The sequence below is a fragment of the Callorhinchus milii genome, unplaced genomic scaffold (assembly GCF_018977255.1).
Source record: "Callorhinchus milii isolate IMCB2004 unplaced genomic scaffold, IMCB_Cmil_1.0 Scaffold20, whole genome shotgun sequence".
Taxonomy (NCBI): Eukaryota; Metazoa; Chordata; class Chondrichthyes; order Chimaeriformes; family Callorhinchidae; genus Callorhinchus; species Callorhinchus milii.
In genome coordinates this window covers 9,830,943-9,858,742 of record NW_024704761.1, presented here as the reverse complement: position 1 = coordinate 9,858,742, position 27,800 = coordinate 9,830,943, and the positions used below count along the sequence as shown (strand labels likewise).

Below are 27,800 nucleotides of genomic sequence, written 5' to 3'. Positions count from 1 at the left end.
TTCTGAGAGCAATGGGCCTTACTGTTGTGTGGGATTCCTAGCTCCCACTCTACAAGCTGAGACAAGCTGATTGCTTGTGATGAGAGAGGTAAGTTCTTTCTGTCATTTTTTCAGTTGCTTCCATCGTTCTGAGATTTATACCAATGTGTTCAGCAGAGGCCAAAAATTACATTTGATCGTAGCCTTACAGCTTCAATATCGTGGAAAAAAAATCTTAAGATTGCACATACTGTTTAGTTCTGTGATCGCCTTTGTTTTGTACTTTATGTACATCGGCACTTTGGACAGGGGTGGCTTAAAAAAGCTAAACAAGACATTGCAAATACAGTTTGGGTTCAGCAATGCTGGAGCTGGCCATTAAAATCTAAGTACCCTGACCACAAAGTTCTAGGATCAATTTAAATTGCATGAAGTGAAAAAAAAATCATTTATTTCTGCTTACAAGCCGTTGCTAGCAACTACTGATTCAATATTATCCTGCTATTATGGTGCTTATGTGTGAGAACTCACTAACAGAAGAAACAGAAATGTACTGTAACAGAGAAACAGAAATCACCATTCACATGGTGTATGGGTCCAGTTTTCACACCTCAGTAACCCCCGCCGACAATGACCCCCTCCCCGTCGAAACCGCCTCAGATTTACAATGTGCCCATTTCAATGGCATCTCAGAGCAGCACATAGTGATGTGCTGGAAGCCACCTCCACAGCTCCCACCCCCAGAATTATTTTCGTTTCACAAGCAACTCTTCTGTGGGACAGTATCTTTCTTGATCCAGGCAATATACAACGTTCAGAAGCGGCCTCAGTTCATTGCTTCTGTGTACATCAGCGAGGATGCGTGAAGTTGGGAATGGCTGAAGATGAAAAGTGCTCCTGAGGTTTGAAGAGGTCGGCCCATTCCTCGGCAGCTCACTGCTTGGCTTTCTTCACGATGGTACCGACAGCAGATATGACTGTTGTTTTTGCCCCTGTTGCACTAGTAGTTACCGTGACTACCCCTGGCAATGTGGCTGTGGTGGTGATGATCGTCGGTTGTGCTATTGTGGTCACAGGCACCGCTGAGTCCCATTTGCTCTTCCTTTTTTGATTATCTGCGGAACAGGACACAGAGAGAGGGGAGATCAATAAGGACTCCTGACATTGGACCTCACATTGACACTGCATCTTCTTTCCAGAGAGAAAAGGGCAGCCCCCCTCTCTCAAGATCCTTCCCAGAGATAGGACGACACGCCCTAACCAGCTACCCCACCACCCAAATGTGAAACAACGCCACTTCTGCCTCCTCCCACCCACCCCCAAGAGTAGGCGACACTCCCAATCTTGAAGACGATTCCCTTCCCGAAAGCACACTACACCTTGCTGTCTGAGGTAGTGGGTACCCCTGACCACCGGACGTGTGGGCTGGAGGGGCTGAGGCTTTACCTGTCGCTGTGCTGCTCGCTGTGTTAGTGGTACCGGTGGCAGCACTAGTGCTTGTGCCAGTTTTTGTTCTTGTAACAAATTCAATCTAGAAAACACAACATATAAAGTAATAAAAACTCGAACAGAAATGGTCAATAGTCATTACAAACCACTTCCTGCACACAACGGTCTTGCCCCACCCACACCACACACACACACACACATTCACTCTCCTCAGACACATACACATCTGAAATACCCTCACACACACTTTAGGCACACACACTCATCCTCTTCACATATATTTCACACAAACACATAAATCATACACACACACACAGCTTTCATGGAGGATTAAGGAGGCAACCTCAAAGTGCTTCACAGTGGAGCATAAATCAATATTTATTTTAAACATTTACAGTATGTGTTGAACTTGGGTGTGTGGAGCAAGTGTTATTGTTGCCATCAATAATTTTACCCACCTTCGTCCTCTCCTTCTTGGCTTTCTCAATCTTGTCCATTTCTATCTTTTGTGCCTTGGCTGCAAACCGATAAGAAATCAGCAATTTACACGAGAGAAAAAGGACTAAAAACTGTGTTGAATAGACAGAGAGACACATAGAAACTGATAAAAAAAAGTCTCATTTCATGGCTGTTTGTGAGGCTTTACTGTGCGCAAATTGGCTGCTACGTTCACCCAACAAAATACGTAGTCAATCTATTTTATGGTATATCGAGTATCTATAATGATCATATATTTATTATCATGTGAAGTGGTTTGAGACATTGTGGTAAGTTGCTACATCAAATGCAAGGATTTTTATTATAAAAATTAAACTGGAGTGTGCAGTTCAGTATGCTCTGCTGTAGGAATTGTTCAAAGAAGTTTACCTAATGCTTCATAGTAGGAATCCTCCGACCAGCCATGGGGGTCGAACATATCCTGCAGGGAAATCCAAAGATATAAGACATCTGAATTATCCAACAAACGTGGCACATGTGTTGCATCCCCTTAGAGCTGCTGAAAGTAGGACAGATTTGTCATAAAGTTTGCTACATGATGCTTGGGTACATTCCCTTAACCACCAAGGGTATGATAGTTAATAAAATATCAGTGGTATGATATTTTCTATATAAACAGTTTTACTGGAGAGCAGTCTGAAAAGGAGAAGATTGAAGTGCACACTTACCTTGGGGTAATTGGTACCAAGTTCATCAATGCCACAAAACTGGATCAGTTTTTCATAAATGCTGAAAGAGAGAATAGTGAGCTGTTAAACCTTGCATCTTGGGATGTGTTATCTCATACAAGCGCATACCACATAGCCAACAGTACAGAGCAGGCACATAGCACTGCCCACTTACATCTTCTCCTTTTACCAGAACTGGAGGTCAGTGGCCCATTTCTCTCCCCCCAACCCCACCAACCAATCACAGTTAGAGAACCCGATGCTCTTACAAAGACAGAAAGTACAGACCTGGGGTTACGGAATTCCTTTTTGCGCTGAATGATATTATTCATGTCAAGTCCTTCATGCAGCTTTCTGTCATACAGCTTCTGAATCTTCTCCTATGGAAACAGAGTACAGGCTTGGGTACACATGCAGAAGGAACTAATAGTATTGATGGATGACAAAACACAGGTGGGGAATCCTAAATCTGTATCTTTCTGCAGGTAGGTGTGCCTCATGGTTGGTGTGCACTTTCCATCCATTCAGGGATCACGCATGCATTTTCTGACGGGGCCACCGGACAGGAGACAGGAACCCTGACCGATAACTCTCTCCTTAGCTCAGAGACGCTGAAGCCAATTGCAGGACATCTGCTGTAACTCAGGCCAAGATCAGTTAACTGATCTGGAATCAAAGATCCGGAATCAAACCTGGAGGTTTCCTGGTCTGTGCGACTCAGCCAGAGCCACATACTATCGAGAAATAGTATTTTTAAAAAAAATATTGAATATTGTAAGAAAAACAAAGTAGAAATTGCTCAACACTAAGGTAAGTCTAATCACAGGAAATCCTGGAGTATCCCTTTAATTTTTGTAATAGAGGCTACACCCCAGTTCCAACCCAGACGTAAAATGAGAAGAGCTGGCAAAGAGCCAACTGTGGGGCACGTCTGCACTTGGTAATCCCACACATAGTCAACATATACATTCCCTAAAGTTCTACAGGTGAATTCTCACCTCCAGACTGCTCCTCCACAGCTCTCACTGTCTCGAGGTGTGCTGAGATTAAGGGGGGCGGGGGGGGTGTGAGAGAGGTAGGGGTTGGAAGGTGGGGAAGTGGTTGAGAGAGGTGATCAGGTTGTGTCTGTATTTCCTTCTGTATTGGGATTTATGAAGGTTGGGTGCGTGTTGTGGGCAGGGATGTGTCTGTACAGTCCGTAGCAGTATGAGCTAGTCACACCTGGCTAACACATTCCTCACCGGTGCCCAATCCATTACTCAAGATAAATAATGCAGCCTCAGGCACTGGATGTGTCACTACAGGAGAAGCAGGCAACCACTAGACTTGTAAGAGCAGCATCACTCTCTCGCTAATAAGCAGAATTCTACTTGGAAAAGTGGGGAAAAGTACTATTAACACATACTCTGCAAACACCCAGTATATAAAATTAACAGAAGAATTTTTACCAGAATGCCGCTTTTCATTCTGTGAAGTTGGATTTTAAATTACGTGTTTAAATTTAGTTTTAGGCTCTTTGCTTTTTGTCTCAAGATCCAAATTCATTTTGCTGTTGAACTCGACACAGGGTTAACTCCTAGTTTATGCTGAGTTAGCTGAACTCGACTGTGGAGCACAATGATGTTAGTTCTCTGGACGGACTTCTACTATTGGTGATGGAAAATCTGTCGTGATATTCATTCCCAACTGTTATCCAGTGATTGCTGCATATAGCTGACTTAACAACTTACATTTACGTAGAGCCCTTTACGCAGAGTAACGTCTTGGAGCGCTTTAGACAGCGGCAGACACTGAGCAAGGTAGGGGAAAGCAGTGTAGGCACAGCTGAAGAGGCAGATTGATGGGCAGCCTTTGAATACAGATAGAGATTGGCGATGAGACGGATGGTTGAGAGGGGGAGTTCTCGACTTAGTGGCTGAATGCGTGGCCACCCACGGTGGGGCAGAGGAGGCAAGGAAGATGCAGGAGGCCCAAGTTTATTAAGCGGAGAGGAGAGCAGGAAAATGAGGCTGAAGAAGATAACAGAGGCAGAGGGGAGCAAGGCCTTAGCCTTATTTGTAAGGGAGGATGAGAATCATGCAGTTGATCCGCTAGGAGAAAGGGAGCCAATGAATGTGAAGGCCACGTGAGGCTAAAAATATGAGAGGCCGAGTTTTATTTGAGCTGGAGCTTGTGGATTTACAAAAGTCCAAAAGGAGGTCATTTAAACAGTCAAGCCTGGAAGTGATGAAGGCTTATTAGGAAGAGGCAATGCTTAGATTAAAGCCCATTCTACCTTTAAATATCTGACAATGCAAAGTAGCATTAAAGGGAGAGAAAGCGATGGAGAAGTAGGTTGGATAGCTACAGAGCTCATCCTCTCTTACAGCACCCTCGATCAGCCCTGGACTGGCCAAAGTGACTTGTACCTGCAAATGGTTGGAGCATCTTCCTGGAGGCTCGGGAGGGATTTTAATGTCATCTGGAGACATGTTTCTTACTTTCTCCGAAAAAGAAGCTATATAAAAGAAAATGTCCATCAGCACAATCATAGAATTATACAGCACAGAAGGAGGCCATTTCGCCCATCGTGTCTGTGCAGCGCAGCTCTTTGAAAAGAGCTATTCAAATCAATCCCAACCCCCCCGCACTCTCCCCATAGCCCTGCAAACCTGTCCTGCCCAAATAATTATCTACTTCTCTCTTAAAAGTTGTTATTGAATCGGCCTCCCCCACCCTTTCAGGCAATGCATTCCAGATCCCAACAACTCGCTGTGTGAAAAAACTTCTCCTCATTTCCCCTGTTTCTTTTAACAACTATTTTAAATCGATGTCCTCGGGTTACCGACCCACCCACCAGTCGAATTAGTTTCTCCTTGTTCATCCTATTGAATCCCTTCATAATTTTGAAAACTTCTATTAAGTCTCCTTTTAATCTTCTCTACTACAAGGAGAATAATCCTGGCGTCTCTGGCCTCTCCTGATAACTGAAGTCCCTCATTCTTGGTACCATCCTAATAAATCTCCTTTGCACCCTCTCCAATGCCTTGACATCCTTCCTAACGTGCGGTGCCCAGAACCGAACACAGTCTCTCGCTGAGGCCTAACCAGTGCTTTATAAAGGTTCATCATAACTTCCTGACTTTTGTATTCTATGACCTATTTATAAAGCCCAGTATCCCGGATGGCTTTTTAACAGCTTTATCCACCTGTGCTGCCACTTTCAAAGATTTACTTATATGAACCCCAGGTCTCTCTGTCCCTTCACCCCCTTTATGATCGTACCATCAGCTTATATTGCCTCTCCTCATTCTTCCTCCCAAAATGTATCACTTTGCATTTCTTCACATTAAACTTCACCTGCCACCTGTCTGCCCATTTTACCAGTCTGTCTATGTCCTCTTGCAGTCTGTTACTATCCTCCTCACTATTTATACGTTTCCTAGCTTAGTATCATCTGCAAACTTGGAAAATGTACTTCCTATACCCAAATCCAGGTCATTTATATAGACTAAAAAGAGTAGTGGTCCCAATACCAACTCTGGGGGACACTATTTAAAAAGGGTGGAAAGGGAAAGATGGGGAACTATAGGCCAGTTAGTCTCACATTAGTGATAGGAAAAAATTTAGAATCGTTGATTAAGGATGTGGTAGTGCGATATTTAGGGGAGCACAATATAATTAGGCCAAGTCAACACGGCTTTACAAAAGGAAAGTCATGTTTGACAAATCTCATAGAGTTTTTTGAGGATATTTCCAGTAAACTAGATAAGGGTGAATCAGTGGATGTGGTCTATTTGGACTTCCAGAAGGCATTCGATAAGGTGCCGCATAAAAGGTTAGTCCAAAAGGGCCCATGGAATTCGGGGGAGCATATTAACATGGATTGGGGAAATGGTTAATGGGTAGGAAACAAAGAGTAGGGATAAACGGGTCCTTTTCAGATTGGCGGGATGTGAAAAGTGGAGTTTTCAGTCAGAAAAACAACCGGTCACCACCACACTCTGCTTTCTGGCGCTTTAATTCCGTGGGCTTCTACTTTGCTTACAAGTCTCTTATGTGGCACTTTATCAAACACCTTTTGAACATCCATATCAACTACATCAGCTGCTCTACCTTCATCCACCCTCTCCGTTACTTCATCAAAAAAAATGAGTGCACAATGGATAGCAAACCCATCACCTGGCGCTATGTACCAGCCAGCAGCAACACTGGGCTTCCCCCCGCCCGATGTAAAAGGCGCTATACAAATGTAATTTTTTGATTGTATTGTATCTTCATTTCGCCCACAAAACATATAGTTATTCACTTTACAATATATTCTGTGAAGCACTTTTAGATGTCTAGAAGACCTGATAAGGAGCTATATCAAATGCAAAGATTATTATTAATATTATCTACAATGCTCCAAATATAAAACCTAACACCCACCCAGATCTGATCTTTACAAATGAACCCCACATCCCTTAGGTGATTCCACTTCCGCCCACCCCCCCACCTGCTGAGCGAGTCACTACATTACGCATGGAACAAGGCTCCACAATGACACGTCTTTTCATAGTTGTGGAAGTGATTACCGGAGGCACACTGGGCAATTATTGGATTTGAATGAAAAGCCCATGATAGACGTCCTCTCTGCTAACACTGATTGAATTGCTGATATCCTTGGGATGAATCGCTGGGCAAATAAGTAATTTCTCGGAAGAGCACCCATAATTTACTGAAGTGTAAAACATTTAAAACACTGGCATATTCGTGTCAATATCGGATCAGAAGAAGCACTTTTGATTCTCCTCTTGTACTTCTATCCAGCATTTCCTGGGGGAGTAAGTAATTAATGTGCATCATTTCCAATGTGTAATTAATCCTATGACTGTGCCTGGCTTGCCTAAGAACCGTGGTAAATTCTGAGCCCTACCTATTGTTGTGGAATACATACTGAAAAAACACAAATGAAGAGGGGAAGAATGTAGAATTTTCAATGAATTCCATTGATGAACAAAACAACTGATAAGTGTGCAATCAGCCATCTTCAAAAATAATATTTTGTGAAATAAATGCAGACACTATCAACAACAACTTATGATAAACCAAAAAATAAAGTGTTCTTCATATGGACAAATGTCTCAGACACCATCCTGTGCGAAGGGTGCTATGTCAATGCAAGTTGTTGTTGTGGTGGTTGTAAATTAGCTGAGGGTTATCACCGATCTACACCAGTCATCTTTACAAGGGTAAATTTGTATATAGAAACTCAAGAGGGTACACCTTTGTAACTCAAGTTATTTTAACAGACCACACATTAAGCTACATTTTTAATACAATTCTTAATCTGAAGATCACCCCAATGTGCTGAATTAGTTGTTAAATTACATGAACTTATCTGAGCATTCTTAAAAGGTTGTGTGTGGGTGTATGTCTCAAGTCCTTTATGACTGGTGAAATTGGTATCTCGGGATCTCCAATTCTACACATTTTTATGATCAGTGAAAGTAAGATAAATTAAACCACCTGTGTTTCACACATTCATACTTTTATGACTTCCTGATGATTAAGGTTTTATTCAAAGGTTTTGTTAATTGACTTTATTTCAACATGTATTTCCGAGATAAAGTTTTCTCTAGATTAGGGTAGTGGATTGTTCAGTCTTACAGCCTGTGCCAGATCTACAATGATTCCTCTATACAGACTGTAGATTCTACAGAAGAGGTCTTGCATGAAGTGCCATCAGCAATGTCCCCCTCGCCCACTAAATCTTTTGAGCCAAGCAGGTAACACAGGAAGCCAATAAAAGATTGCCTGCCTTCATCCTTCAGTGATTCACTCAACACTGTACAATGTTGATCAAAGTCACATTACCCCTGCTCCAGCCTTGATATTACTGTGGGCTGGATAGAGCACACAGCTCAGCCTGCCTTGTCTCACTATAAATGGAACACTTCCAGCAAAAGGCCGAAATGTTGAGTTTCAGTGTGGTTTAGGCAACAAAGAAGCAGTGTCTGAGCTTCTGTACAATACACTCCATCTCGCCCCAGGGGCACGTTTGGAACAGTGGGGCGTGACCTGGTAAAGATGAAGAAAAGGCAGATTAAATAGAGAATTCTGAGAGAGCCAGGCTGAAAACTGTACTCAAATATGCTGCAAAATCAAATCTAAATCATCAACATGTTTTGGGAAAGGGCAGAGAACAATGGAAGCTTCAGTGCATTGGCCTGAACTTTGATCCTGTTGAATGCTCAGACCTTGCAGTCACACTCTACACTGTAAATAATAACTGATTCAGCAATCAGTGTGCACTCGGACACTGAAATGCTCACACGCCACAGTCATTCGACTGATCTCTAATCAACCGGAGCTCTTTTCTTTGCTCATCTTAGTGTGGGCAGGAGACAGGACTCCACTGGTTTGCTGTGTATTAGGTATTCTGTTGAGTGCCACTCCCTGTAGCTTAACAGGCACTGCACACAAACTCAAACTCATATCCAAACTCAGAATAAGCTCACCTCCCCTCCACCTGCATAATAAGAATAGCCCCAGTGAGTGAGCGGCAGGCATCGTGTTCACCAGACTGTGGGAATTAACTGTACTAACTTACACTGTGATTGGATCTCTGCCAGGAACAATAGCTGCCTGAATAGAAGAAACCTTGAAAGGAACCGAATAAAAATACAGCAGCACAGTTGCAGACAAAAGCCTGGCATTTATATTGCCATGACAATGTGAATAAAGAGCTGTTCCCTGCTCGAAGGGGGCCATCCAATGCATCAAGCTCTTGCGTGCGCACACACACACACAGCAATAGATTCCAGCAGAGTTTACAACCTTTACCCACAGCAATAACACCAATAAACCACAGAGTGCAATCCGTTCAGATGGCCAAGTCACAGACGGGAGAAATTGCTGGAAGCTCAAAACTCACATCTCCAGCTGAATGGGCAGGGCTGTTCAACCACATATTTGGAACACTATGAGTACTCCAAGCAGTTAGAGCAGCATTATGAGTTTGGAAAAGCAGCAAACTTAGGCGAGAATACCAAGGTTGAGGAGGAGATAGCAAGAGAGGAGAAAGCAGCAAGAGGCAGTCAGCACTGCCTGGTCACTGTTACAGAACTGTAGGTACCTCAGGATAAATGTGTTGAACACTCTTCGGCCACCCTCCTGCTCTCTGTCCCCTCTGATAACACCCCAACACCCCCTGCTCGGATCCAAATCCCTGACTGTCCGGCGCCTTGGGACATCCTCCCCACATGAAAGGCGCTATACAAATGTAATTCTGTACTGTATTTATCCAAGCACTAGCTTAAACATTCTGACCACATGCAGCTTTTATTCACTTGTGCCCCAGAAGACTCAGATGGTCTTGGGTAAGATAAGGGGCTTTCCCTGGTCTGTGTTGAGTTATCTAACCACAGTTCGCTGCAATTGGTCTACTACAAGTGGCTTTACTGTGCTCACATATATTTTTGTTAATTGGGGGTGAAAGGAGAGAGGAAGTCATTAAGTCATGACTTTTGACCTCCCTTGCTAACCAGTAATCTTTACTGGAAAGTTCATACTCACATCTACATTAACTAGAAACTGGACTGAACTTAGATGCAATATCACTGTCTAGGCTGATATAAAGACGGGTGTGATACCAATGGTACAATATTCCAACAAGAGCTCTTGCTTTTAGGAAAGGAGCGAAGAGGCTGCTAATAATCAGTTAGTACTTGGCCAATGACACTAACTTTTATTGGGCTAAAGGGTTGTTGAAGTCGTCACTAAGAACCACACTCCCAAAGCTCAGTGTAATACATATGTCTGCTGCCCACTTGGACAGGCTGTTCAGGTATGTTGAGGAGGGATTGAAAAGCAACTCTCTTCTGGCTGGCATGGATAAGCAGGTTCCCCACGCTCTGCATGCCACGTTCCAGGTTAATAGAGGTCCTGGGTTCAAGCTTTTTAACACAAATACCGTATCAAAAAGATGTGGCAAACTGGCCAGTAAGCTCCAGCTACCAGTTTGTACTGCAACATATGCCTGACATTTCTACGTGGTGCCCATCAAACACTGGGCTCTCTGTCTCACCCACTACATTCATACACCAATAATACCAGACAGTCGAGTCCTTTTCTCCCCGGAATCCTTTTTGGCTATGTCTATCAGAGCAAGAATCTGTAAACAACATTCTACGTGCTAGATGTCTCACACAGACTGTGAGGCTTCTACGCAATGTAAAATGGGTTCTCGAGTCAAATGCAACAAGGTTATAAAAGTATGGCTTATTCACAATATAGCAACATCAGAAAAAGAATGAACTTACATTTTTATAGTCCTTTACATTGAAAAGTACTTTATAGTAATTAATAATAATCCTTGAGCAGAACATTATGGGTCTCTGAATTTGATATAGCTGCTATAACCCTTAAACATCTCAAAAGCACTACACAGCTAATTTGGTGGAATGACTTGTTTTTTGTAGGCGAATGAACCTCTTGGCTAGGGAACTGGGAGAAAATCCCTCCTCTTTTCCAAGTATGTCTTTAATGTCTACTTGAGGAACAAGCAGATAGGACCTTTGTGTAACATCTCAGCTGAAGGATCTCTTGACAATGCGCACTGCCACAGCACTGGACTGGAGTTTCATCCTAGAACCTCCCATCACCCACCCTTTCTGATTCAGGGGCAAAATGAAAAGGAGTCAAGCTGATATCAAAGATGGAATGCACCAGTACCAAGTCCTACGTTCAGCTACACACATGCGTGCATTTACATAATTTTGTAAAACCTTGTTCTCAATACAAGATGGTTGTTCTATAAACCAACATGTTCTTATACTGCACCCATGGTTGACCATAGTCTCTTCCTGATCACAGCTGACTTTGGTTTTGGCTATAAGAAAATTTCCTCCTCCGCCTCCCCAACTAAACTTCTTGATTTCTAAGGAATAGCCACATTACTTGAACCATCATTTTAACACCATTTCAATATTCAGCTAACCATTACCTGACTATACAGTGTATAGTTTGTGAAACGACATGTCAAGCGACTGCCAGGATGGTGGAAGGAAAACTAGATGGACTTCTTTTGCCTAGCAAATTCTTATGTTCTTATGATAAAATAATAATATGTTCAATTACTGATAACATCCAGAAAATATTTGGGTTGTTTTAATCAAGACATTACCTGTGGTTTAGCCACCATAGTGGCTGGGGGACTCAGCAATGTTTTGCAGGAACCATTGTTCACGCTAGGCCATCAACACAATGAAGTGGGTAAATCAAGCAGAAATAATCTGACAGGAACAGCAGCTAAAAACATTTAATTAGACGTAAGTGTGTGCAGTTAGAGAATAAGTCATCGACTTTAAGTCACTTGACTTTTCTGAATTCCCCGGTGTGCAAGTGAGTGCTTGCAGGTTTTGCAATACTTTTCCTTAAGACAGTTTAGCCCTTTACAAACTTTATATTTTGGAGGAATGATGCGAATGCAAAAATGGACAGTGTACATACCCAGAGGCAAATTCCTCAAAGAAAATAATTATATTTGGGCAGATTAAGCCTGTCTTTCATAACTGGTTGCTAGATCAACATTGTGTGCGTTGAACTTCTTTCTACAGAGCACTAACATTATTACAGGCGCACTCACCCTCTACCCCTGGCAGCTTCCCAACATCCAATCTTGCCAATTTCAACCTCAAACAGCTCTGAGGCATCACAAGGCTAAGCAATTCACTTCTCTGGTGACAGAGCAGATTAGCAACTTCCTGCCATCAGCATGTCTAACGCAGGTCACACAACAAAACTACAGAGGATATAGCTGCCACACCCATGTGAAAGACACGGACCCCAGATAGTGTTTTCACTGATGGTCCCCACCCTGACCGACTAACTACAGTAGGCTGAGTCATCGACAGGCTGCTACACAGCACCACGCTACAAGAATGTAAAGCTGCAAGGTACAAATTCAACTGTGTAACATAACAGGAAATGCTGCCGATAAGACTCCACATACATCAGGACACAGCTTTAGGAAAACCAAATCTGTGCAAATGAAGCCTGGAAAAAATTAGGGCCAGGTGAGCAAGAAGGGCCTCCAAGAGTGTGTTTTGGGCTACTGCTGGAGTTTAACCAGTTAAAACTGTGTAACTTCCCATTGTGAATGCTGTCTGGCAAGCTTATCACTGTTTGGCAAAGAGTGACATACAGTGCTGACGGTTGCAGCATAAGGACTCTAGAAGTGGTGCAGAGGAGATCAACGAATCTGATTCCGAGTATTAGAAGAACTAACTAAGAGCAACAATTAGACAATGAGAGAACGCGTCTCATTCTAGAGGTGCAAATTTTAAATGAAATTGAAAAAGTAAACCTAGAACAATACTTTAAGAATGCACCAAAATTGTAGAACAACAAGACTCAGGGCTAATCTTAGGATACCAGGAAGTTTTTCTTTACTCAGAGGATAATTAATGACTGTAACAGGATGCAAGAAAGTATAGTTGAGGATAAGATACTGAATGTATTATTTTGAAAAAAACACTTGAAAGCTGTGATCGGAGTATGGTAAGCAGTAACACCTTCCTAGTCATGTAAGTTTAGGGCAGAGCTTAAAGGTACACAGGAAAGGTACAAAGTGCATATCTGCACACAAACACACCCTCAAAAGCAGAAACGTTGCAAAGACGTTTACATTCTGCACACATCTGAGATGTTCCAGAGATTAGAAACATTTGAATCATTTGGAACTTTAGATAAGCATTGTTTATGATTGATCCAGAATACAAGAATCATATTTTGCACACTTGTCTGTGGCCAATTGTCATAATCCCTTCCTCCACTCCCGCTGAGATCAGCTCAAATCGGACAATAACATAACAACACGTAGGAGCAGAAGACCATTCGGCCCTTTGAGCCTGCCCCACCATTCAATCATGGTTGACCTTCTAATCTAACCCCAGCTAATAACATAACCCTGCCTTCTCCCCGTATCCCTTAATCCCTTTTGCAATAAGAAATCTATTTATCTGTCTTGAATATGTTCGCGGACTGAGCGTCAACAACCCTTTGGGGTAGTGAGTTCCATACATTCACTGCCCTTTGAGTGAAGAAGTTCTTCCTCAACTCAGTGCGAAAGGGCTGCCTCTGATTTTAAGGTTGTGACCCCTGGTTTTAGTTTCTCCAACCAGGGGAACAATCTCCCACTATCTACTCTATCTGCCCTTTGATGATCTTATAGGTTTCTATAAGATCCCCTCTAATTCTTCTATATTCCAGAGAATATAGGCCCAAATTGGTCAGCCTATCCTCGTAACTCATCCCCTTCATCTCTGGTACTGACCTAGTAAATCTACGTTGCACCCCCTCCAAGGCAAGTACATCCTTCCTTAAATAAGGAGACCAAAACTGCACCAGGGCCCTATATAGTTGCAGCAAGACTTCCCTACTCTTATACTCTAATCCTTTCATAATGAATGCTAACATACCGTTCGCCTTCCTAATTGCTGCTGCACCTGCAGACTAACTTTCTGCAGACATCACTGTCCCTCAACTGTACAAGCACAGATTATACAAGTATGGAATGGAAATACTCTTCCTGAAATAAGGAAGATTTCCCTCTGATTTGGGATCAAATACGTTGGACCTGTGTGCAGAATGTAAATTGAATTTGCATGTTGCAGCCATGTCCGTCCCTGTCCACCTTTTCCCCGCCATTTGTTACGTACCAACTAGCTCCTGAGGATTCTTCTTTTCCACATCAAGAATTTCCTGAAAGAAATGAAAACACTTCACAATCAGTGGACATACTGGATGGAGTCCATTCATCCAACAGTGCTATATGACACTGGGGAGAGATGCGCCCAGCAGTTTGTGATTGATATGGCTGTATTGGGATCGTGATAGAATGTATCTAATACTTGAGTGAGTGCAACAGCCTAAAATCATGTTTGCTGGCGCACAAAGTAATGTCGTTCACGTATTTTAATATACCAGAGCTTTTCATACGAAGATTTCCCTCTGATTTGGGATCAGAGGGAAAGATCAGGTTCAGAACAGGTGTGTGTGCCAAGAGATAATTGGAATAAGTCTGTGGCACATTACACAACCTACAATCTATATTGCCCACCAGGCAAGAATAACTAATGCAGGTTTGCGAAAAGGATTTAACCACTTTCACCTGGTAGCCCATTTATTAACCTTCCTCTCTAAATAATACTCTTCCCTCAAAACCCATTCATCAAGCTCCCCAACTCCATACACTGTTACGCCAATCATTTCAAAGGCAAGGAAAGTGCTCAAATTCCTCTAATCTTGGGTGCTTCTGCTCTGTGCATCAGATGTCATCCGAACACTCTCCCTGAGAAACACATCAAACATCACAATGAGGTTGTAGGGTACAGGGTTACACAGGTATTCTGTAGTTTTGCTCAATTTATATTTGAGGGCAAGAGAACTTTTTCAAAGTTCCTCAGGAGATGAAATGCTTTGGGTGGGGCCTATGGGAGGTCGGATTACATTCTGGCAACTGTGCTGGGTGAGGTTTTCTCATTCCATGTTTTCCTGCAATCTGACACTTTGAAAGATTGTGAGATATTGTTATTTCTACTTCTTTCCAAAAACCTTCCTCTCCCTAAATCGCTCTATCTTGCACCCTCCCTCTCTGCTTTGAAAATGCTTCTAAAATCCTAACTCTTTAGAGTATACCATCTGTCACCTCCCACTCCCACCTTCAACAACAACAACAAGATTCCACTTATAGAGCGCCTTTCACGTCAGGAGGACGTCCCAAGGCGCTGCACAGTTGGGTCATGACCCGAGCAGGGGGGAAATGGTCAGGGTGAGGGGAGGGAAGGGAGGGAGAGAGGAGGGGGGAAATGGTCAGGGTGAGGGGAGGGAAGGGAGGGAGCGAGGAGGAGGAAGAGAGTCGAGAGGGGAGCTGAAGGCACGGTCAAAGAGAAAGGTTTTGAGACCGGCCTTGAAGGAGGAAAGGGAGGAAGCAAGGCGAAGGCACTGGGGGATGGAGTTCCAGAGCCTGGGGGCTGAGAGGCTGAAGGCCCGACCACCGATAGTAGGGCGGTTGGGGCGGGGGACGTGGAGCAGACCGGAGCCAGAGGAACGGAGGGTACGGGCAGGTAGGTAGGGGGATAGTAGGTTGGAGAGGTAGGAGGGAGCAAGGCCGTGAATGGCCTTGTAGGTGAGGATGAGGATCTTGAAATCAATCCTCTGGGGGATGGGGAGCCAGTGGAGGCGAGCGAGGGTGGGAGTGATGTGGTCGCGAAGCCTGGTGCGGGACAGTACACGAGCTGCAGAGTTCTGAATGACCTGCAGCTTGTGGAGGGAGGTGGCGGGAAGGCCGGCGAGGAGAGAGTTCCCATAGTCCAGCCTTGAGGTGACAAAGGCGTGAACCAGGGTTTCAGCAGCGTGAGGGGTGAGGTAGTGCCGTAGTCTGGCGATATTCCGGAGGTGATGGAAGGCGGTGCCAGTTGTGGTGCGGATGTGAGGGAGAAAGGACAGCTCAGGGTCGAACAAAACGCCGAGGTTCCTGACTGGCTTTGAGAGGTGGAGAGTGCAGCCTTGGATGCTGATGGTGTCAGCGCCTGAGGTGCGGAGGCGCTGACGTGAGCCAATCAGGAGGGCCTCGGTTTTTCGCACGTTGAGCTGAAGAAAGTTGTCTCTCGTCCAGGACTCGATGTCGGACAGGCAGGCTGTCAGGACATCGGTGGTCGTGGAGTTGAGAGTAGAGGAGGAAAGGTAGAGTTGGGTGTCATCCGCATACATGTGGAAGTTAACCCCATGTTTGCGGATGATGTCACCAAGGGGGAGCATATAGAGGGTGAAGAGGAGGGGACCGAGGACAGAGCCCTGAGGGACACCACATGAGACAGTACGGGGGGTGGAGGAGAAGCCATTCGTTGAGACGAAGTGAAGACGGTGGGAAAGGTAAGAGCTAAACCATTCAAGGACAGTGCCTTGAAGGTTGAGGTGGGAGGACAAGCGGTGGAGTAGGATAGCGTGGTCGACCGTATCGAATGCTGCCGATAGGTCGAGGAGGACGAGGAGACAGAGGGAGCCCTGGTCACAGATGGTCAGGATATCATTGGTGACCTTGACCAGGGCAGTTTCTGTGCTATGAGCAGCACGGAAACCTGACTGAAGGGGTTCGAAAAGAGAATGGGTGGAGAGGAAAGAGCGCAGTTGGGAGGCGACAACTCTTTCCAAGACCTTGGAGAGAAAGGGGAGGTTGGAGATGGGCCGGTAGCTTGATAGCTGCGACGCATCAAGGGAGGGTTTTTTCAGGGTGGGCGTGATGATGGCAGTTTTTAATGGAATGGGGACAGAGCCAGAGGAGAGGGACAGGTTTATGATGTCAGTGATGTGTGGGGCAAGAAAATGGAGCTGGGAGATAAGGAGTGGAGTGGGGATGGGGTCAAGGGAGCAGGTGGTTGGTTTTAGGGATAGGATGAGTTCAGTGACAGAGGGTGGGGAAACGGGTACGAAGGTGTGTAGGGGAGGATGGGTAGGAGTCGGAGTGTGGGAGGGAAGGGGTGGGTGGTGGGTGGAAGTTGGAGGGGAAGTGACCGCGGAGCGGATTCCCTTGATCTTGGATTCAAGGAAATCCAGCATCTCCTCGCAGTGAAGGTTGGAGGAGATGACCTGCGCGGGGTGGCGGGGGGGACGGAGGAGTCGGGATGTGGTGGAAAACAGTAGCCTGGGGTTGTTCTTCGCCTCCAGGATTATCCTGGAGTAGAAGGACGACTTGGCCGAGGCTAGAGTGGAGCGGTAAATTTTGAGGAGGTCCAGCCAGATTTGTCGGTGGACCGTTAGGCCAGATTTGACAAAGGTGCGCTCAGCAGCCCGCACCTGGCATTTCAGTGAGCGGAGGTGGGTGGTGTACCAGGGGGAGGAGCGGGAGTAGGAGACAGTGCGGGAAGTGATGGGGGCAAGAGTATCGAGTGTGGAGGAGAGGATATTGTGGAGGAGGGAGAGAGGAGAAGAGGGGTCGGTGAGCCCAATCCTGTTTGGGCTCCCACTCAGTCTCATGAAACTTTTGAGATGTTTTCCTGTGTGAAAGGTTCTATATAAATACAAGTTTTTGCATAAATCATTATTGGGCTTTCAGAGGAGAGGATGGAAGCGCAGCAAAACTCAGACACTGAACAGCTGTGTAGAAACAAGTGATGAGTCACAAAATAATATAGTAATAATCCTTGCATTTGATATAGTGTCATATCACTTCTTCGAGATGTCTGAAAGCGCTTCACAGAATATACTGTGAAGTGAAATTAAATTAAATAATTTGTAGACGAAACGCGGCAGCCAACTGCGTAGCCAGTGTCCCACAAACAGTTGTGGATTAAACTGACCAATTTATTATTATTATTACTTAGGTTATGTACAACAACAAATTGCATTTCTACAGCGCCTTTTGTGTTCCGAGGATGTACCAAGGCACTGCTGAGGGTTTGCACTGGTATAAAGCGATAATCCATCAGGTGACGCCAAGTACAGCTCCACCTCCAAACTCATTTTGTTTAAAGAGTGTGTGCCTTACACCTTATTGAAATAGCTTTTGTAAACATCTGATTTAATTTCAGCAGCCATGCATGAAATTCCCCTCCTGCCAACTGTATATTGAATTATTACTGTTAATTCCTAGATATTTGCCTCCACGGGGATTTAAGAAGATTCTCAAGGATGCAATTAGATAAAGCTGACATCCAAATTGTACAGGGTGACCATAAAGTTATGATACGTTACAATGTCTAATAAGCCTTAAACAAATGAAGAAATAAAGTAATTATTCATTAAAATATAAATGATATCACAACATTTTGGGCACCCCGTATTTCTGAAATTGGGTAGACACCAAATTACCAATTGTATGGGTTGAACATCCTGACTAGGTCCTGCATAGGCTTGCTGCACAAAAAACTATACAGGAGGACTGCGTATGGTGGACTGCGTATTGCATTTCTAATTAATAAACTATATATACTTGTATATGCATTTCACTCACACTAACGTGAACTTTATTTCTGTATACCAAGTGTGACGAAAATGTGGAATGCAATGCCTCAAAAGACTGTAGAGGGAGAATTAATTATGAGATGTACAAAGATTTACTTGGGAGGTGAGGGGCTTGGACTAAAGTCAGGAAAATATATGAAAAGATCTGTCGTGGTGTGATAAGTTGGTGGAATAGGCTTGATAGGGTGAATGTCCCTCTCTTGTTCTTATGAGTGAAATAGTCCACCAGGAGAGCCCTATCTCATGGCATTTTGTCCAAATATGGAAGAAGGAAGAAAGCAGCTAAAATGGTGTTTCTGAATATGAAGTTCCTCAAATCAAGAATGTAACAGAAACAAAACCTCTCACATTGCAGCATAACAGACTAAAGACTCCTGGTTGTTAAGGCTATGTAATCTTATACAGTAACTGAGGGCAATTCAGGACATGTCCCATTACAGAAACACAAGAGGCAGAGGATTCTTGATCATAGATATCCTAATTTATATATATTTACATATTGCCTATCATTTGAATGAATATCTCATAGCGCTTCACACAACTGACTGGGAGCTGAAGCTGGGTGGGGCGAAAGGTGACCAAAAGTGCAGTTATAAAGAAGGCTTAACAACAACTTGAATTTTTATAGGACCCTTCATGTGGATAATGAAAGGTGGGTCGGGGGCAAGGTGGAGGGATACCAGGATGCAGTTCCAGAGTGCAGGGGCAAAATAACACAGTGGAGGAATTTGAACATCAGTCACTTATCTGCAGCCAAAAAATTCTTTTCACAACAACATATAGAGACTTGACTACAATCAGGAGCTAAGTGCCAATCACCAGAGTTATAGGAGCAGGCATTTGAAGGAGACGAGTGTTGTACTATTTGGGTTGTGCGTGATACTGTATTATCAGATTGTAAGACACGTTCCTGCTCGATCAGCACAGGAGACTTCACTCCACTTTTCAGCACTTTGAGATGAGCCCATTCACTTGCACGTCAATACTTGCACTTCAGTACGTTAGCACAGGAATGACAGAACAATTCAACACTGGACGGCACCTCATCCACTGCAGTGTTCAATCCAACTATAGCCCCATGCACCACACAACTGCCTTGGCGTCCGGCCATGGGGTTATGCCGTCCTGTTACTTCCAATTCCTGTCTGACAATTTGGGAGACATTCTATTGATAAAGTCAAAACACTTGAATTTTTCCTGAATGGAATCTTGGAACAGTTCATCTTGGAATGAACAATGCATTCTCTATAATCAGAAAGCTTCCCCCTCGAGGGAGTATGTAAGCAAAACTAGCAACAACAACTTGCATTTATATAGCGCCCTTCACGCAGGGTAGTGTCCTGGAGTGCTTCACAATGCCAGAGTCTGACAATCTGACAACGATTCAAGGGGAGAGGGAGTGGGGAAGTGACTGTAGGTCTGATCAAAAGGAAGGTCTTTAAGCGGGAAACTGATGGAGAGTGGGTACCTCTTGGAGATCAACTCCCACATCAATAATCCTTGAATTTGATACAACTTCTATAGAGTTGAGAACATTTGAAAGCCTGACTCAACTATTAGCACTCTTCCAAGAATCATTAGACTGTGGGCTTGAGTCACCTGTCGGGAATTTGAACTCACAGTTTAAGTGATATTCCAATACAATCCTGGGAGTGTGCCGAATTGTGAGAGTTCCCATCCCTTGGATGAGGCGTTAAACCGAGGTACAACCTTCTTGTTCAGGTGGATGTTAAAGATCCCATGGCACTATTCAAAAAGAGAAGGGAGGCTTTTCTAGTGTCCGAGCCAACAGTCCCCCAATAAAATGATTCATTTTATGACTGTTTGTGAGACATTGCTGTGAGAAAGTTAGCTGTTGCATTTGCCAACAAAATGGAGTCACTACACTTTGCAGCAAATCTCGTGAAGCTCTTTTGAGACATCCTCCTGACTTTTTTTTGACATAAAAGGTACTATATCAAGTGCTAGAATTGTTATTAAAGAAGTTGACACAGGTTATGTAAAGTATGGTAACTGTGAATTTGAAGTAGGAGTGCAATTGGTCCAGTATTCATAAAAATGGGCTGCTCTCATTGCTTCTCAGACTCCTGCTGGAAGGATGATCCATTGAAAGCATAGAGAATCCAGGACCTGGCACTCACTCTATTCACCTACAAAATACTCAGCCATTATACGTTAGAGTAAATACCGTGAAGCACTCAGAGAGGTCCTCCAAAGTGAAAGGCTGCTAGATCAAATGCAAGGATTAATCAACAGTTAAGAACAAATTTCTGGGAAGGGTGGTTGACACCGGGACATTGAGGTTATTTAAGATATAGCTTGATGTTGAAAAAGGAAGATAATAGGGTTGGTATTCTGAAGAAATTAGATCAAATAGATTTTATTCATCTGAACCTCTCTGATCTTGTGAGGTAAAGATAAATCTAACCTTGGGACCCAGTGAGTGACCTACCTCATCAAGAACAAACTAGTCTTTTATGGTAATCCTGAATGTTTGCTTTTTGAATCTAACTGTGCTGGATACCTTGACTTAATATACACTACCCTGTAAGTTACTGCAGCTGTTACCAGCCACACCTACAGCAACTATCTCCAGCATTGCCAACTCATGGCTGCAGGCAACGAGTTTTGTTTCAGCTTGTATGGATCCGGCAGGCAAGGAGAGGCTCACAGGGAATCATACACTCTGTACTTTTTAGGGATAAACATATATAGAACCAAACAACATTCACTGAAGAAAGTTCCCTACAAGACACATATATGCAGATTGGTCACTCACTGGATGCTGTGAGAAGAAATCTTTAATATGTCATTATACTTTGCAGTAAATCTTGTGAAGCTCTTTGAGGCATAGAATCATAGAATTATACAGCACAGAAGGTGGCTATTCGGCCCATCGTGTTTGTGCCGGCTCTTTGAAAAGAGCTATCCAATTCAACCCCACTCCCCCACTCTCTCCCCATAGCTCTGCAAACTTGTCCTGCCCAAATAGTTATCTACTTCTCTCTTAAAAGTTGTTACCAAATCGGCTTCCCCCACCCTTTCAGGCAATGCATTCCAGATCCAAACAATTCGCTGTGTGAAAACATTTCTCCTCACTGCCCCTGTTTCTTTTAACAACTATTTTAAATCAGTGTCCTCGGGTTACTGACCAGTGGAAATAGTTTCTCCTTGTTCACCCTATCGAATCCCCTCGTAATTTTGAAAACTTTTATTAAGTCTCCTCTTAACCTTCTCTGTTCCAAGGAGAATAATCCTAGCGTCTCTCGCCTCTCCTGATAACTGAAGTCCCTGATTTCTGGTATCATCCGGGTAAATCTCCTTTGCACCTTCTCCAATGACATCCTTTCTAAAGTGTGGGGCCCAGAACTGAACACAGTCTCTCGCTGAGGCCTAACCAGTGTTTTATAAAGGTGCATCATAACTTCCTGACTTTTGTATTCTATGCCCCTATTTATAAAGCCTAGTATCCCGGGTGCCCATGTTATCCGGACATGCTCCAGATTTATTTTTTTGACATTAAAGGTACTATTATCAAATGCAAGGCTTGTAATTAAAGAAGTTTACACAGGTTTTGCAAAGTATAGGAACTGTGAATTTGAAGTCACTGACTATTGTCCTATAGGAAGGGATTTTAATCCGTAGCTACAGCCACTCAAAATGAAGATTCACTGTTTGTCAAAGACACTTCCACCCTATATCTATCGTGCCTGGTGACTTACTATCTGTGCTGTTAAATAACATTGCTAGTTCTAGAGGTGCTGAAACCAACATGACAAAGTAGTTTTCTCAGTGCCTCCAGAGCAGCAAAATGAACACCGTCTCCCACAGAGCAATTGTTGTTTCTCCCCAGTCAAGGATGTAGCTGCAGAGATCAACATGGGATGTTTGAATCATAAATTTGTATCGACTTCACCAAACTTTTCAGGAAGTTCAGCTGCCACAAGCCTCAGGTCCACATTATCCTGGCAGAGGAGTGAGGTTGCAGAAGACCAAAGAAATAGGGAGGTGCTAGGGCGTAAAACAGATTATAGGTGATACTGATAAAGCTCAAAGAGCACAACAATAAAACTTCCTACATAAAATCAACACTAGTAATAAATTATTAACCTACTTAGATCAATTTAACCCTAACCCTAAGTGTGTAGTCCTGTAGCTCAGTGGTTAGAGCACTCGCTTTGCAAGTGAGAGACCGGAGTTCAATTCCAGGCAGAGGGCCAAACCTTGGGCAAGTTTCCTTACTCCACACAGAGCCTAATAATAATCCCTCCAAAACCAAAAACAATAATAAATTGGTCATTTTCAATCCACGACTGTTTGTGGGACATTGCTGTACGCAATTGGCTGCCACGTTCACCCACAAATATACAGTCAATTCACTTTACAGTACATTCTGAGAAGCATTTTGAGAAGTCTAGAAGATGCGCTATATCAAATGCAAGGGTTATTATAATTTGTTCCCCCCACATCATTCTAAGGTTCCAAACGGTGTCTCTCTCTCTCACACGTTTCTCCACACACACGCAGATACACTCTGTTTACATAGCAGTAAGTAGGAACCCGGTCGTTAATCGATTGGCGGATCACTTTCCTGGAGTAATAATCCCTCCAAAAATAAATAAAAGTTTGGTCACTCAATCCACGACTGTTTGTAGGACACTGCTGTGCACAATTTGCTGCTGTGTTTCACCCACAAAAATATACAGTCAATTCACTTTACAGTATATCCTGTGAAACGCTTTGAGACGTCTCAAAGGTGCTGTATAAAATGCAAGGATTATTATTATAAGAATATATAACTTTACAAGTGGCAATTGTATAAGAATGCCTCACACTTTACTGATATCTATTGAGGTGTGTGAGATTGAGTACTTTGTTGGTGACTCACTTTATGGCTGTTTGTGGGATGAAAGGTCCTAGATAAGATTGTGATAGCTGCCACTATCAACAGTACACAGACAGACGAGTTCTGCACCCTGAATCTACAGCGATTTGGCAATCCATTTCACCCAGAAGGATTGTATGAAGTCCAGATAACACTTTTCTAAAGTGCAGTAAACACTGCCACCTTGTGGAACAAACTGCTGAAATATAGAGTCCACTGGCATACAAACAAGAGTATTATTTTATACAGTAGTATCGCCTTATAACATGGTAGTTATAAGTGCACAAGATCCCAACCAGTTATAAGTTGGTGCAGTCATTGGTCAGTGTTTCTGCATTTACTGCATCTAGTCATGTGCCATTACCTCTTTCTGCACATTATACAACCTTCCTCAAACAACTGCTCAGCACTTTCCCAATGAACAAAATTACACAAGAAAAGTAAGGCTCAAAAGGATCACTTGAGCACTCAATTTCATTCCTCCAGTACAGTAACTCCTAGTGTGGCAACTAAATACATTTTGAACTCCACTGTTTTTGTTTCTATTACTTTGCATGGTAAATTATTCCAAATATGTATTAGCTTTGAGTAAAGTAAATTTAAAAGTCTGCAGCTGTCAAGATGTTTAATGGCCAACTAATGTCTATCCTCCTTGGGGGGCGGGGAGGAAAGCATGCACTTTGGGATTGAGCTGGCTTCAAGCTGACACAGTTGGCAATGAAATATCAGAATCAAATTGATCCTTGGTTGTGGTCTTGGCAGTCTGACCCTAGTTAGTAATTTTGTGGACCCTAGGTCCACACTACTGCAGGTAGTGATAATGGGCCAACCAGCCTGGTTCACCAACAGTACATGGAGTAGCTGGCCAGTGTCTGGGAGCTAGGATTGTTTGCTCTCAGTGATTGTTTAGATAAACCTCTCACAGTTCAATTACATTTGACATGTGTGCAGTTAATGGTCCATGTACAAAGTATAGGCTCAGAAAGACAGTAATCCAATATCTGAGCATCTGAAGACAATACTCAGTTGAAGAATTATAGAGATGTTCTAAAGATTGGCACAGTTTCTATACCTCGGTCCCTGAAACAATGCCTAAGAAGAATGAACACCAAATGTTTGCAAAGCATAAATAAACCTCAGCGAATTAGTCAATCTTAACGGAAGTTGAAGAACCTGAAAGATTGCCCGGATTCTCAATAAACAGTTGAACAATTCTGGCATTCGCGTGTTTTTTTTAAAATGCAGGGATATGATGCAAGAGACTAAATAAAACAAATCGTATACATGTATACAATGAAAGTGTAAATCTACAGGCAACTACATTGTGCTGATAATATTTAGTCTGAGAAAATGCAACGATTATTATTATTAAGAAAGACTGATTACTTGGTTTTAGATAGCAGGTTTCCTGTTTGTTCTTTCCTGTGGTTCCACTATATGCTTTATATGTTGCACATCAGCTGCACAAATGATCAAATACTGAACTCATTTGGAATGAATTTATAAGGACATGTTGCACTGTGTGATGAGATACCTCCTCAAATGCCGCTCAAAATTCTTTCTCAATTCTATTAGCCCACTTTAGGAACAGCAAGAGTACAGTCTTTTATTTACAATACCTGTTTCCCATTCTTTTCCACTACAATTGTAAAAAGAGCAGAAAGGGGTGAAAGAGAATTGATTGCAACTGCCCACTTTGCGTGCAAAGTATATTATGCACTTTCAGGACTGTTTGTGTGGCTCATTGGTTCTATGCTTGTTCCTGTGGTTTTGTTTCCAGCACTCTGGGATGTATTTCCGACGTAAATGGCGCTATACAAGTTTAATTATCGCACAGTGGTAGATTTGAATAGTACCTTTACGCCATCAATTTCCAGCAGCTCGGTTTCTGAATCTTCACCTTCCTAAAAGACAAAGAATTTTTACAAGGTTAGAGATCAGTTGATGGCCTGCAGTGAGTGTCTGACGGCTGAACTCTGCAGATCAGAATCACTCTCTCCAGACATAATGGCAGACAGTATGCGACTGAGCTTCACACTGTCTAAAACAATGCACATGCTTAGGTTCTAGCTTCATGAACACACCACCAACACCTTTTCATTCCCTTGCACATTACTTACCAGTTGGCTGCTGCTGTCATCATCTTCGTCTTCGTCCACCTCGTCCGTCTCCTCCAGCCGGCTGATATCGTCCTCTCCATATCCGGCTGACACCAGCCCTCCTTTCTCTTCTGCGAAAGAACAAACAGAACTATTCACTGCTCTCCAGACATATCTGGTCTGTGCAAGAAGCTTATCTGATCTCACCTTCAGAATATCATCTCCCTTCTTCCCATTACAGCAACAAGCTATTTTTAAATGAGTCAAATGAACTGAGAGGTTGTACCTATCAGGAAACGCTGAACATGCTTGGACTCTTTTCTCTTGAAAAGGAGGATAAGGGGTGACCTGATAGAGGTCTTTAAAATGATGAAAGGTTTTAATAGGTCAGACATAGGGAAGATGTTTCCACTTGTGTGGGGAGACCAAAACCAGGGGCCATCAATATAAAATAGTCACAATAGATCAAATAGGGAAGCTAGAAGAAATTTCTTCATAGAGAGTAGCAGGAATTTGGAACATGCTACCATGAGAAGTTGTTGAGGCAAATAGCATAGATGTATTTAAGGGAAAGCTAGATAGGTACATGAGGGAGAAAGGAATTGAAGGTTATGTTTGAAGGCTTAGTTGAGGAAGGGCAGGGGGAGGCTCCTGTGGAGCATATACACTGGCATAGACCAGTTGGGTCGAATGGCCTGTTTCTGTGCTGCATATTCTAATGTATTCTAAATGCCATTTTTCCTTTGTAATGTGAGATTCTCTTTTTAGGGACCCCGAACTGCTGCATTACAACATGGTTGGACTGTACATGGCACCACGAATGTCTTCCTATTTTTACTTCCTATATGCAGTACCTTCCAGTTATTCTATTGTATCTGCATTGAAGTTCATTTTACAGTATTCAACCGGATGCACACCTGGTCAAACTCCCTTTGTAAGAATTTTGTCTTGCTTCCCTTGATTACACAGGATCCCAAATCTTGGTATCACTTGCTTTAACTACATCGGTTGGAATTTCCAACCTGAAGTAACCTATGTGTACCGGGAACAGTACACTATTCTAAGGACTTGAGCCATCCACTCAATACGTTTGCCAACTTTGACCAAGCTTCCCATAAAACTTCCTCATTGTCTTCCCTTAACCAATTATTAATCTACACCATATTTTAACTTTGATGCCTAGATTGTCTAAATGTGGTACTTTCTCAAAAGTATTTTAGAAGTGTATCTACATTATGAGATATGGTTTTCGCCTCTGAGTCAGAAAGTTGTGGGTTCAAGCCTCACGTTGGGACTTTGAGCGCACAGTCTAGGCACTGTTGGAGGTGCAATCCTTCAGATGAGACGTTAAACCAAGGTCTCATCTGCCTGTACGGATGGATGAAAAAACCCCATAGCACCCCTTGAAAAGAGAAGGGAGTTTCTCCTTGCATTCTGGCCGACAAGACCTTCCTCTTCGACCCTGCCTACGATCACCAAATCCCTCCCCCTGTATCAGCATCAGGCTCCGCCACTGTTAAGTGCTCCGAGACACCGTCCGGCGTGAAGGGCGCCAAATAAGTGCAAGTTTTTGCTGTTGACAATCCCCCATGTAAAGATTGGTGATTCACTTCACGGCTGTTTGTCGAAGGCTGCTGTGTGAAAAGTGATTGCTGCGTTCAAGCTGCAAAACATAACAGTCACACCACTTTACAGGGCTACCCTGTGAAGCGCTTTGAGGTGCCTCATCGACATGAAAGGTACGATATAAAATGCAAGGGTCATCATCATCATCATCGTTATTATAATAATAATATTACGAAAGGCGATGAGGCAAAATCAATCCCCGAAGCCGCGTCATCAGATTATTTTCTCCCAACTTAACAACTCCTCTCCTCGCGGAGCGGAGCGACACCCTCCCACCTCGAGGCCCCGCGACACCAGGAGAGTGACCGTCAGCGACAGCAGGAAACCAGGCCAAGGCTTCCAGCAGAGCCTGAGCGCACCCGCCCCTTGCGGCCCCGGGGAGCCCAGCGAGGGGCCCGGAGAGCCGCCAAGTCATTTATTTCCGCTCAATGAATCATTGGTCCGTCCCCACTCCGGTCCCCCCCTACCTGGCTCGACGTCCGAGTCGGGCTCCGAATCGCCGGCATAGGCGGCGAGGGAGGACAAGACGTTCCGCTTCGCCGCCATCTTCCCGCGGGCGCACGCTGATGGCGTCGGAGGCTTGGCGCCGGGTGACGTCACGAGCGCGCC

The 27,800-nt window shown here is 43.6% G+C and overlaps 1 protein-coding gene across 1 annotated transcript; it reads right to left on the bottom strand.

Annotated features, from left to right (window-relative positions):
- Positions 1-414: 414 nt before the first annotated feature.
- sap30bp (SAP30 binding protein) lies at positions 415-27,759 on the bottom strand. Its single transcript, NM_001292138.1, is given in 11 exon segments — positions 415-1,094; positions 1,426-1,510; positions 1,887-1,945; positions 2,296-2,347; positions 2,595-2,655; positions 2,883-2,974; positions 5,003-5,091; positions 14,279-14,321; positions 25,323-25,370; positions 25,587-25,696; positions 27,659-27,759. Coding segments are annotated over 11 exon segments (900 nt in total). The 5' UTR covers positions 27,738-27,759; the 3' UTR covers positions 415-912.
- Between the last annotated feature and the right edge of the window lie 41 nt (positions 27,760-27,800).